The sequence below is a fragment of the Panthera tigris genome, chromosome F2 (genome assembly GCF_018350195.1).
Source record: "Panthera tigris isolate Pti1 chromosome F2, P.tigris_Pti1_mat1.1, whole genome shotgun sequence".
NCBI lineage: Eukaryota > Metazoa > Chordata > Mammalia > Carnivora > Felidae > Panthera > Panthera tigris.
In genome coordinates this window covers 77,755,660-77,769,325 of record NC_056676.1, presented here as the reverse complement: position 1 = coordinate 77,769,325, position 13,666 = coordinate 77,755,660, and the positions used below count along the sequence as shown (strand labels likewise).

Genomic DNA, 13,666 nt, shown 5'->3' with positions numbered 1-13,666 from the left:
GGAGTTTTGCAGCTGGTGTATTCATCAAAAAGTGACCTTTCCTGTGGGAAGAAGCAGCTCAGAGATGGCTTCAGTCGGTTGACACCCTGTATCTAGAAGCCAACCCTTAATTATAAACTAATGATACCTAAAGAATTAAGCTTACTGGATTCAAAACTCCTCCCTGCCTCCTTTTCTTCCTCTTAGATATCTATCCTCTTAGATAGATGCCTCACTCCAGCCACCTGCCTTCCTCTGGCATCAGCCTTTAGTCCAAGGAAAGCAAAAGGCACTTCACTGTTGTGAGCAAGGCGTTGAACTTACTTTTCCTGTTGTTATGACATCCACTGAGTGCTCACTTGCTTTGCACACCCATTTTACAGATGAAGAAGCTGAGGTCCAGGGCAAAGAAGGATGGCAGAGATGGGCTTGAAGTGGCTGTGGTTATGTGTCCCTGGTGCATCACCCATGATAGAGAGATCCCCAACCCTCCCCATGGTTAACTCTCCTCTGCTCAGTGGGGCTCCCTGCAAGCAGAGACCTTCTCTTGTTTGTCTTTGTGACCCTGTTTGTTCCAAACATGTGCCTAGGACATGGAAGATGCACATCTAGTGCTTGTGGAACCCATGGTGAGGCCTAGAAGTCAGTGTCCGACCTTGACACCTGGCTTCCTGCCTCTCCTCGGAGACCTGATCTCCCCTCTCCAGAACCAAAGTGCCCCCTTCCCCTGTAGCAGATGGCCTCCCAGTTCTACACTCACGCTGTCCAAAGTACCCGTAAAGGCTCTAGGCTGGCTTCTTCAAGTTGTAGTTAAGGCCATCCGTGATCCCCCATAAGGTATTTAGAGCAATGGCGGGAGGATGGTGGAGGGCTGTTGGGTACCCCACCCCCCCTTTTGGGAATCACCTAGACTAGTTGGTGCCCTGAGGCTACAAAGACGGAAGCACTTCTCAGGAAGCATCCTCAATGCCTCCTGTGTAAAAGGCAGCTTGCTGCTATGGGTCTGTGGTTGGACAGCCGAGCCACTGATTCCCAGCTCTGTGTGACCTTGGCTGTGCTACTGTAGTCCTCTGATTCTCGTTTTCTTTTTCTGTGCGGTGATGTACGATACCAGATGGTAATGGTAGGGATGGAGTGGGGAAGTGCCTAGGGTTCTACCTGCCAAAGGGTGGCCATGAAGAACTGGCGTCCGAGGAGACTACAGAGGACGGAACTCAGGATGTAACGTGATACAGAATCCAGAGAAAGGAGCGACGCACTAAAAGCAGAGGGGTCTTCCAAGAGGAAGACTGCAGGAGCTCCATGGGGAAGAGGTTCTTTACTACCCCCTTTTTTTGCCTCTCCAGGTGTTGAACAATCCAGAGAAGATCGCTGAGCAGATAAGTAAGGATCTCGCCTGGCTCACCTCCCACCTGATGGCTCTCTGGACCCAGTTCCTAGACACGGTGACTCTGCACTCCCAGGTGACCACTTACCTCACCCAGGAACATCACACCTTGAGGGTAAGGTGTCCAATGGTACACAATCTCTAATCATGCGCGCGGGGATCCCTTGAGGAAGCTTGACGACAGTTAGTTCATTGGGCAGGACAGGAATTGGGGTTGACTTCCATAGTCAGTGCTGGTCCTGAGTGCTGGTCCTGACCCCACCACCAGCTCGCAGGGAGGCTTTATGAACTTGTTCAGTTCGGAAACTGTTGCCTCCACCGTTCATGAGACCCTGCCTTGGCTACCGGATGATAACAGAGCCTGCCTTGAGGGGTGTGGCGAGTGCTTAGAAAAGTGTTTTCAAATGTAAGATCTTATTCTTTGCCACCAGCTCAGGTGCATACGGATAGGTCCTAATGCATAGTAGATGTTGGTCTCCTCATTCACAGCAAGAGAACCAAATATCTGGGTCCACAGAGCACTTAGTGGACACACTTCCGTGGCTGGCTTTGCAAATTCTGTTTCGCCTGCACTTACTTATGGTCACAGTCTTCGAGTGTCTTATATTCTAGTAGAAGAAATGCAACCTGAATAAGAACATGACAGAAAGCAATGCAGGAACAGATTCACAAACACGCATTCAACTGTGTCCATAAGCCAGCTTTGGGCTAAGAGCCCCAAGTGAGAGAGGGTAGCTGTGGAAGTATTTGTTTCAGACCCCCGGGGTGGGGGGCTCAGCTGTCCTCAGTACATGCCACTTACCTCCGTGAGCCCCAGTTCCCTCTGAAAAATCAAGGTCGTGCCCACCCAACAAGTTAAAGTGTTTACATTATCTTATTCCTCAGGTCCGAAGGTTTTCTGAGGCCTTCTTTTATATGGAGCACCAAAAAGTTGCAGTCCTGACCTTTCAGGAAAATCTGTAAGTAACCAATTGCGTGCCCGCGTCACACTGTAAAAGTAGCCACCCGAGACATTCTTATCCAAAGGTACTTCTTCCCTCGTCTCCGCCTGCAAAGGAGAGAAGTCTAGCCACCTTTGCACATTCAGGCTGCCTTTTGTCTGCAGGCAAAAGGGTCAGACAAATTGCAGAGGCGGGATCTAGCAGGTGGCAGAGAAGGTCAGTAGCCCAAGTTTTCTTTCGTTGAGTGTTATTATGGTTCTATAGACAGAATCAAGACCTCCCAGGTCCCTGAAGACATCTGTGCTGAGTCTTTGTGAAATGAATGAGAAGTAGGTGGTGTGGCCACAAGCAATGTCAGAAAAAACACAGAACTCGCTGGAGACTTCGCAGGAGCTTCTAAACGCACTTAGCATAAGAATGAAGACCAAACTGCCTCATTAGGAGGGCTGATGAATTTCTAAGTCTGCCTTCCTCCCAAATTAAAGAAAAAATGAAAACCATACAAGAAAAATCAGAGGGTTAACAAGAAATGAGCTCATTCTCTCCTAGATCTCCCTGCTGGGGAGGGACAGATGGGTTCCCCCAAGATGGGTTGGCCTTTGCCACACAGGGGGTTCTTTTTGTTTCTGAAAGATACATCCACCTCAAGGAATAAACATGGATGGAATGATGTTTGAAATGGCACAGTAGATCCAGCAGGAGAAACATTATAGGTCCGCCTCCCACGCGAGACAGATCTGAAGACCTTTTCGTCCCCCATGGTGACAACCCTCTCTTGCTTCTTTCCACACTTCATCCTGGTGGAAAGTAGACTGGCATTTACAGTTTACCTCGCGGAGCCTGAAAGCAAGGGGGCGCCAAGGGAGACACGCCTGGGGTTAAAATAGCTTGTCTAGAAACACGTACGGCCTCTCGCTCGCTCACGCGTTTCTTCATCCCATCCAGCTCTTGGCCAGGACGGGCTGAAGGGCCGTTCTCAAACTAAAATCAGAAGGCGTTAACCTGACAAATGTAAACATAACATGGAGGGCCGCTGAGCAAAAAGGCTGCGAGTCAGGACTGTTGTAGGAATCTGCTTCCTGACTCCCACCGCAATAGGCGAACCCTAGGTGGTTGGGCCGTGCTGTGGTCCCAGGGGGTGTAAGTCCACGTGGAAGGAACGGACACAAGGGCCATTTTGTGGAAATGCCAATTGCTGTACCAAGTACAGAGGATGTAACATTCGGCCGACCTGGGTTCAAAATCCCGTTCCTCTCTTGACCTACGGCAGGTCCTTGACAAAGTCATTTTTTTTGTTGATTTTTTTTTTCTCTTACTGTCCCCTAGTCTTTGTTTCCTTGAAACAGGCAGGATAATGGTTGTAGAACATCCATGCCCATGGAACACACTGTTCAAGCCACAGACTCGACTCACGGAATGTTAGATGATGACTAATACGTTACACAATCGTCTCTTGTGCCCGCGGGCACTGGGGACACCACAGGGAACAAAGTAAAGACTCTGTCCTTGGGGTCCCTCATTCTAGGGCAGAAACAGGCAAGATGTCAGTTGTGTCGTTTCAGGTAGCGACAAGTAAAGAGAAACAAGTCAAGGTGAGGACACAGAACATGACGAGAAGGGATGCGGCCAGCGTCCTCATACATGGTGAAGGACTAGCTCTCAGAGAAACAAAACCCAAAACTCGGGTCTCTAGTGTTTGCTGATTTCCACTGTGTGAACGCTGGCACCGTGGTCACTTTCAAGCTGCCACTATGTGTTTTTTGCTTGTTTGTTTCAAATTTTTGTTTAGATTCTGATTAACATACAGTGTAATATTGGTTTCGGGTATAGAATGTAGTGGTCTGTCACTTATGTACAACACCCAGGGCTCATCACAAGTACCCTCCTTTTTTTAATGTTTATTTATTTATGTTGAGAGAGAGAGAGAGAGAGAGAGAGAGAGAGGGAGCGCACGTGTGAATGGGGTTGGAGCAGAGAGAGAGGGAGATACAGAATCCAAAGTAGGCTCCAAGCTCTGAGCTGTCAGCACAGAGCCCGAAGTCAGGCTCAAACTCAGGCACCGTGAGATCATGACCTAGGCCGAAGTTGGATGCTTAATGGACTGAGCCACGCAGGCGCCCCCAGGAGGAAGTAAACTTTTTATTAGGTCGTCAAGAGTAAGACGCACAGAACAGAAAGGGGCATTTTATGTCCGGAACCGAGAACCTTCCTGGAGGAGAGGCACAGAATTTCCGCTCACATCGAGGCAGTGAGTGGGTGAGCAGGGCTAGCAGGTTCTCACGGGCGGGGTCCACCCACCTGGGGCTCCGAGCTGCAGAGGGAAGGTGTGCCTAGGAGTCAGAAGCGTCCCTCCAAATCAGGAGGGACAAGTGGCCAGACGAGGTGGAACCCGTGTGTCCAGACCCATCTCGTTCAAGCTCAGACTAGATTGTGTCTCTCAGACAGCGGGTCACAGCCATTTAGGAAGACGTGACATCCACGCAGTGGATTTGGAACAGCACTTTTTAAATGAAGTAGGATGGGATGGGCCAGAACAAGATGGAGCAGGAAGTACGAGTGAGGTGTGTTTCTGAAACTTGTTTCCGTGTGTGTCTGGGAGTGTGGGATTGCACTCGTTTGCCGCGTAAAATGAAGAGTGTTTCTTGCCGTGGGTTGCTATGTTTTATTTTTTTAAACTTTATTTATTCATTATGAGAGAGAGAGAGAGCAAGGGAGGGACAGAGGGGGGCAGAGAGAGAGAGAGAGAGGGAGAGAGAGAATCCCAAGCAGGTCGGCGCAGAGCCCGATGTGGGGCTCGAACTCACAAACTATGAGATCATGACCTGAGCCAAAACCAAGAGTCCGACACTCAATCAACTGAGCCCCCAGGCGCCCCATGGGTTGCAACATTTTAAAACGCAGCGTTGCCGTGTTTAAAACGGTTTAGAACTGGCTGGTAGCAAGGGTCTGTGTTATTGTCTCTCTCTTCTGTCTCACCCGTGTCTAGACTGTGCTTTTCATACAGTAAAGCGTTCAGGGAAAGTTGCTAGTGGAAATGTTATGAATGAAATGTGCATGTCGGTATGAATGCGAGTGAATGCAGGAAGACCGATACTGGTGGTCTAGCCCCTGGAACAATGACCATGGATTTATCACTCTGTCTTTTATGTTTTTCTGTAGTAATAATTGTAACACTCATCTTTAAAAAGCATTCATTTTACAAGATGCTGCGTATATAGTGTTGAACACAAGAGGCACTTTACCTGCCTTGCTGATGCTTTTTCTGTTGAGAGAACTCTCGTAAGAAGCCGTGCTGAGTGCTGAATGTTCATTGGCTCGCCTAATGTTCACAATAACACTATGAGCTACGAACCGTTTTTATCCTCACTTCACCAAAGAAGAAACTGGGGAAGGGCACCTGGGGGGCTCAGTCGGTTAAGCATCTGACTTTAGCTCAGGTCATGATCTTAGGGTTTGTGGGTTTAAGCCCCACGTCGGGCTCGGTGCTGACAGCTCGGAGCCTGGAGCCTGCTTCGGATTCTGTGTCTCCTTCTCTCTCTGTCCCTCCCTTGCTCACGCTCTGTCTCTCTCTTTCTCAAAAATAAACATTTAAAAAAATGTTTTAAGAAGAAACTGGGGAAACCAGGGCTCAGAGAGGCTAAGTAACTTATCTTAGACCACACAGCAAGCATGTGATATACACACGGACTGCTGGAGTCCAGATCCCACACTCCTAGCCTCCTCGTCATGGCTGTGCTGTATAGTGGTGATCCATTCTCCCAGAGAATACACGGAAGAACCAAACTGTGGATTTCTCAAGCTCTAAAATAGAAATATCCGTATGTTGCCAGCTGTCCCGCTGGAGTCTGAGTAAATCTGAAATGGAAATAAGTAGGTGATGAACAGAGCCCTGGATGCTGCGTATAACACATCTCCAGAACCTTCTCATCTTATTTCCTTGAAAACTCTATGCCCTTTACTTAGCATCTCCCCATTTCCTCACCCCAGCCCCTGGCGGCCACCACTTTATTTTCTGACTCTGTGACTTTGACTATTTTTGACTCCTCCCGTAAGTGGAATCACACATCATTTGTCCTTCTGAGGCTGACTGATTTCACTTAGCATCGTGTCCTCGAGGCTCGTCCACGGTGTCACGTATGACAGGATTCCCTTCTATTTTAAGGCTGAATAATATTGCATCGTTCTGCGTTTTCTTTAACCCTTTCCTGTTCATGGACACTTAGCTTGTCTCCAGAGCTGGGCTGTTGTGAATAGTGCCATGCACATGGGGGTGCACATATCTCTTAAACACCCTGGTTTCGGTTCTTCTGGTTAAATACCCAGAAGCAGGATTGCCCGATCATATGTAGTTCTATTTTTAATTTTTCAAGGCACTTCCATACTGTTTTCGAAAGCAGCTGCGACATTCTGCATCTGCATCAACAATATACAAGGGGTCCTACTTCTCCACATCCTCGCCAACACTGATTTTTTGGTTTGTTTTAATAAAGGCCATCCCCTGTGCGAGGTGATAGCTCACTGCATGTGTGCCCTGGAATTCTTAGTCATTTTTTTAAACACATGCTAAGCACTGTTTTAGGTGCTCGGTCACAGGCACAAAGTCTGTGCACATAATACACCACCTGCTAGCAGGAGGTAATTCCCTGCATAAAACAACCTAGACCTGACTCTCCTACAGCAATCCTGCTGTGTTACAGTTACTTGATTAATCACCTGATCTATTCATGGCTATTAGCTCTTTAGGTCCAGAATCAAGTTTCCATCCTGGAGGTATACACCCTAGCTTGTGGACACAGTCCTATGCACATGGGTGTCCAGTCCATATACCTTTGTAAAAAAACTAAAAACTGGACGCAAAGTTCCAGGTTCCGATGATGGCTAAGAAGTGCATATTTGAACAAAATACCATTTAAATATTCAAAGGAAGGTGCACAATATTAGGAAGTTGCTACAGCCTTCAGGGGCGCCTGGGTGGCTCAGTCGGTTAAGTGGCTGACTTCAGCTCAGGTCATGATCTCATGGTTCGTAAGTTCGAGCCCCGCATCGGGCTCTGTGCTAACAGCTCGGAGCCTGGAGCCTGCTTCAGATTCTGTGTCTCTCTCGCTCTCTGCCCCTTCTCTGCTCGTGCTCTGTCTCTCTCTGTCCCCCCAAAAATAAAACATTTTTAAAAATTAAAAACAAAAAAAGGAAGTTGCTACAGCCTTCATGGCTTTGAGGAAGATAATACATTGCTTATCTTTTTTTTTTAAAGTTTATTTATTTTGAGAGAGAGAGAGAGAGAGAGGGAGAGAGTACGCACAAGCAGAGGAAGGGCAGAGAAAGAGAGAGACAGGATCCCAAGTGGCTCCCTGCTGTCACTGCAGAGCAGGATACAGAGCTCAATGTCATGAACTGTGAGATCATGACCTGAGCCGAGATCAAGAATCGGATGCTTAACTGACCAAGCCATCCAGGCGCCCTGTATCCTTTTTGACCATAGGTTAAAATCCAATGGAGAAATGAGAAGGAAATAAAATATTCATATTTCAAGTGTATATTCAAAATTCATATGTAACATATCCATATGCATATGTTTATCATGTTTGTCACCAAGAGTGCTGACTGGGAGAATTTTCCCTGGGCGCATGTGGAGCTGTCCTACAGGAACACGTGACCTGCCTCCACAGCTGACAAGTGACATGGGGGCCTCCAGAGGTCAGGCTGCTCCAAAAACAGCGACAGTCAGACAGAAAGTAGCTACATGTGCTTAGTTCTTCTCCCAAACTGGCCAACCCAGTAAGGCCCTCTTCTCCCCCCCTTGTGCAAGTGTGATTGAGGCAGAATGGAGAAGATGACACAATGCTCATACTTTTCCTTCGTGGGAGGAAATAAACTCTCTCCCTTCTGCAGGGACTTGAGGAGAAGGGAATAAACGTTTGCTACCATCCAGTCCTCTGAATGAGGAATACTGGTGGTTTCCAAGTCTGAAATGAAATTCCTGCTGGTGGAAGGGTATTCAGTTCATGGAGGAAGAACATGGGGCATTTTTTTTTAATCCTACTTAGAAGAACAAAAAACCAGGGCTCCTGAACTAGGGGAACTTACATGCTAATCAAGGATGCTGGTGTCCACACAGTAAGCAATAAAAAAAAAAAAACAGCAATTTTCGATGGTTCTTCATTCTTAACCTATAGGAGGTTAGAAATGCAGGAGTAAAGGATACGTAACTTGAAGCGTTTCCTCCAAAGTACTAATTTAAGATTCCTGCCATTTAGAAACTCAGTTCCTTCTCTGCTAGAATGGTATTTGTTGCTTCCCACCTAAATGGGTTGTGATAAAGTGCCCTGGTCATACAATCGCTGACCTCTAACCTCAGTGCCCAGGCCAGTTAGGATACAAAGCAGACCATGGCATTGGGGGCTGGGTAGGTGGCTGGGAAGAAAGGAAGAGAGGACAGACAGATGGTGGATTGTCAGAGCCTGCTGAACATTTTCTGAATATTTTCTTGGGATAAGGGGCTGGAGCAACGATTCTTAACACATTTAAAACTTCCTTGGAGAGGTGCCTGGGTGGCTCAGTTGGTTGACTCTTGGTTTCGGCTCAGGTCATGATCTCCCGGTTTGTGAGTTCGAGCCCCGCGTCAGGTTCTTTGCTGATGGTGTGGAGCCTGCTTGGGATTCTCTCTCTCCCTTTCTCTCTGCTCCTCCCCCCACTCCTACTCTAAATAAATAAACAAACAAACTTAAAAAAAAAAAAAGGCTTTCTTAGGTGCTAACCTGGTACGTGTGTCCCCAGGATACAGACCCACAGCCAGCTGTCTCTGGACATCCGGAATTCAGAGTATCTCACCACCATGCCCCCGCTGCCCGCGGAGTGTCTGGACATCGATGGTGACTGGAACACCCTACCGGTTATCTTTGAGGACAGATACGTGGACTGCCCTGCAACAGGTTGGTCTTTGTTTTGGAGAGAACAGCGGGTCCCAGTCCTTTGCCCTATTTGTTTTCCGATAACAGTGGAACCAAATCAAGGAAGTCATTTGTCAGTTCAGGCTCCACCAGTGGGAGATGACCTTATGTCAGTGCAATTGACAGATCGATGTAACAGAAGGACAGCTGCAGTAAAGATCCCCTTCCCGACTCCTCCTGGGGTAAAATCATACCAAGTGCCTCAGTGTTTCCACCTATAGAATGGGAACCAGATTCTCCCCTGACCAGAATACCATGAGCATAGGATGGACATCCTTTCTTATCCCAAATGTGCAACTCAGATATAAAATCATTTCTCTTTGAATTCTAATGGCATTCGATTCAGACTCCTGTGGAGTGCTTGCTTCATGCCATGAACCAGACAAGGTATTCGAGAAAGCAGGCTGCATCAGTGATCAGGTTGGTAGATGAGCTACTCAGCTCAGGGAGAAAAGACAGCGGGTTCCTGTGTATTTGTGTGTTTGTGTCCGAATCACAGTCTGTCTTGCTGGTGTTGCACAGTTTGTTAATGAATTGATAGCTGGGCAAGGGGGCAGGGGGCCTGATGCACACCGGGCATTCGGGAGATGTTAGTCCTCTGTCCCCTCGCACAGCCCTGCTCTTGGAAACCCCAAAGCTATCACAGGTGACAGAGCTGAAGTAAACCCATAGTCCCTGAAAGAGCCAGAAAATACCCCGCTGGAGGTTTTACCTGTTTTATCTTTTTAATCCTATTAAAAAGCAGACAACCCAACCTCCTAAGCCCTATTTCACTGAGAGGAACTGAGGCTCGGGGGTATAAATATGTATTAAAGATCATGCAGCTTATAAGCCAACTGACATCTAGTGTCCACATCGTGTGGGACAGCCAGAAGGTAGGGGCTCTGGAGATGGCCACCTACCCGGTGGTCAGACAAAGCTTATTCCAACTCTGCCTTGACACTGCGTGTGTAGGTGTGTGTGTATGTGTGTATGATCATTTTCGTTATAGTTTTGTCATGTAGCTACAGGCAAGTTGAACAGTTAGAGAAGAAATTTAAAATAAGCACCCATGATCAGACCCCCTGATGGTATCATTAGGCCTCATTGCAGCCGATCTTCCAGTCTGTTTTCCTGTACATGTTAAAACAGACACTCCAGCAGATGTAAATCTCAGTCCTGCAACATCTCCGTGCAATTGTCTTGCACAGAAATCAACCTTGGGCTGCAAGTCAACCTCAGGCTTTCGGGAGTTTCCCTGTTGGCCCTCACCCACTCTCCCCCATGTCAGTGCCCTAGACTTAGATGTGGCTGGGGGTCGTCTTTCCAGGGTCATCTGCCCATGCAGTTTCCTCTAAGCTCTACATCTATTTTAGAACCAGCAGCTTCTGTAATGTGCTTGGGACATGGGACTTGGCGGAGTCTGGGCCACCAGCACTAAGGATCCCGTCTTCCCAGAAGGACCCCAAGGCAATTGCTCTCAGAGGGTTGGCTGTCTCCTCAAGATTTCTCTCTACAGACCTCTCACCTGCTCCTTCCCCTCCCGCCCCCACCCCCATTTCCCCACTCAAAACTTTTCCTGACCTTCTTTGTTCCTTCACAATGTGCTCTGATGATTTAATCCCAGAGCAAAACCATTAGCAAATAAAGAACTGTTTCCTTTTTCCTCCAGGGGTTGGTGACCTTAATGTAATTTGCAATGAGGCCATCACATTTGCATTTCATTGTTTTAGCTAGTGAAGAAAGGAACAGAAAAGAGTCCCATTTCCATATGAAAATAGTAATATTTATTCATGGCTTGCTGTAATCCCATGGTAGATACCTACTGCGTACCAGGCACTCATCAAGTCTGTCTGTATTGTCTGGATCCTTTTTCCCAGGTACCCGTCACTCCTAGGTCCCAAGGCAATTGAACCATTTGCCTAAGGGCCTTAAAGGTTGGCCCCACTGCCTGAATTTGAATCTTTTCTCCAACCGTTGGTAACCATGTGAAACTGGGCAAAAAGAATTGTAATTTATATTCCGCAGGCCTACTGTGAGCAGGGGAGAGATCCAGCCACAGAACACGTAAGAGTGATCGGCACAAAGGCAGTTAGGAATGCATGTCAACTAATACCATGAGCTAGGATCTGACTACATCCATCCTCTTTGGATTAGATGTTCTGCTACTTTTTTGTCGCACGGTTGTGGCATGAAACCAGTCTTGCTAATTTTGACAGTCCACCTCCTCACTGGGCTTTCTGTGTCTGGCTTACACTGTCTGTGATCAATCAGAGGCATCTCTCATTTTTGTTCAAAGAACCCATCAATCCTCCTGTCTTCCTATAATCTAAAGACCAGACTCCTCATTCATACAGGGCATTCGAGTTCATCCATATCGTGGGTTCTCTCTACCTGTCCAACCTCATGCTCGCCCCACGTCCCTGTTCAGTCTTATTCCATTCACACGGGATCTAACTGATGTCTGACCAGACTGTGCACCCCAGGCTTCTGGGTCTTTGCCCTTTGCTCTTCTCTGCACCCAGCATGACTCATTATCTCCTTCTCAGAAGAACCCGATTCATATTCTCCAAGGTCACAGCCCGCGTGGTTCAGGTAGAGCCAACCGTACTGTGCTGTGTATGCTTCCCAACGTTTTGAAGATCCCTTGGAGACAGAGACTAGTTCATGATTATTACTGGTCCCCACCTCCCGTCTCCCTAACCCAGGGCCTCGTACAGGACTTTGTGCAGAGGCTCTGCCAATTACTATTCATGGATTCAGTCACACTGACGTTGCGGTTTTTTCAAACCGATATAAACAGCTCACGAGAGTAATCGCCTTTTTTCTGCTACATTTCTGTTCTGTTCTCAAGTCATTTTATGAACACAGCTCAGGGACTATGTGGCGGCCGTGGTGTTAGCTGTGGGCGCACAGATATTCATACAACACAAGCCCTTCTCTGCAGTGGGGACAGGAAGTGCACAGGTGGATCCCATTATACATGGTAGTCGTGGTGGTGGTGTTACAGCACATGTGCGTAGAGGGGATGCTGGGAGTTTGCCCAGAGAACGTCTAACTTGTTGTTGGCCTTGGAAAAGCTCCCCTAGAGGAAGAGACATTTGCTCAGCCCCTCAAGATGCAAAGAACATATCGACCTGAGGAAGAGACCCATTCTTTCCCAGTCTTTGGTCTACTCTTTGACCCAGTCATAAATTTCACTCCAAGGTGTGAGCTGTTATGTTGTGTCTCCGTGATTCACTCCATAACCTCCTATAGTTGTTATATTCCTTTAACTTCTATGAAAACCGTATGAAGGATTTAAATGTTTTAAGTAAAATGAAAGCCTAAACCCTGTCTTCTTTTGTTTGCTGTATATGGGAAGTGAGTAACATATCAGATGGCTTTGTCGAGAGAGTGGTGGTTCAGACAGACATAGCAGGTACTTATTTTCTTTCATTTATGCTGTATTAGAAGGGAGAGAAAGAGAGATAGGGAGGAGGAGGGCGAGGGGGAGGAAGAGAGGGAGGTAGAGGGGGAAGTGGGGGGGCAGGGGGGGAGGGAAGAGAAGAGACTGCGAGACAGGATGAGAGAGATAATAGTTTACCCTAGAGAAAAATAAGAGAAAGAAGGTCATGCTGTGACCCCCGCCATCCTACCGGGAAGATCAGAGTGACCTGGGAACCTCTGTGGTCTGAATGCCACGCGGGATAATTGCCCTGGGGACAGAGCTCAAGCTTGGAGGGTTTCCCTACAGAAGGCAGAGATCTGTCTTCCCCACATGTGCCATTTCCTATCGTAACTCTCCTGTGAGCTATGTCTGTGAGGCCTGCTGGTCACTATGAATCTGCCCATCCTAGAGTTGAGGCAAGTGAGCTCAGGTGGGAAAAAAAGGCTTATTTATTCTGTCGTCGTCCAAGGCCTCACGGCTGTGCCAGAGTCAGGATGAGAAAGCGGACCTTCCTGGATGCAAAGCTGTCTTTCTACACTGTCAATACTGTACAGAAGACAGGGAAGAGCTTTAATATTTAAAAGTGGTAATTGTCAAAACTGTTTTGATAAGTAAAAGGTAAATCATGAATAATGATATTTGACAGTTTAGTGCACGGCGGTTCTTACGCTGATTCCCTGGTGTTGGGTTGAGTTACACAGATCAAGGGCACAGCCTCTGATAAGGCTGCCCTCGGGTCAGACCCAAGCTGGAGGGTTCCTGGGCCACCCGTGTTCCTGACCAACTGGCTACCAATTCAGGGCTTCCTACCAACCCCTCAGGTTTGACAATTTGCTAGAACAATTCACAGAATTCAGGAAAGTGCTATGCTTATGGTTACAGTTTTAACATACAGGATCCAAATATAGACCAGCCAAAGAAGAGACCCATAGGGCAAGGTCTAGAAGGGTCCCAAACGCGAAGCTCCGGGTGCCCCCAGGACTGGTCATCCTGGCAAATCAAT

General features: G+C 47.6%; 1 protein-coding gene across 5 annotated transcripts in view; it reads left to right on the top strand.

Moving 5' to 3' along the window:
- The window catches only part of FAM135B (family with sequence similarity 135 member B), a 280,699-nt gene that overhangs the window by 249,809 nt on the left and 17,224 nt on the right, over window positions 1-13,666 (top strand). For all 5 annotated transcript variants that reach the window (XM_042973072.1, XM_042973070.1, XM_042973071.1 and 2 more), the window contains 3 exons: window positions 1,326-1,481; window positions 2,252-2,325; window positions 9,082-9,236. In XM_042973072.1, coding sequence (XP_042829006.1) covers window positions 1,326-1,481; window positions 2,252-2,325; window positions 9,082-9,236 — 385 coding nt within the window. The remainder of the gene's footprint in view (window positions 1-1,325; window positions 1,482-2,251; window positions 2,326-9,081; window positions 9,237-13,666) is intronic.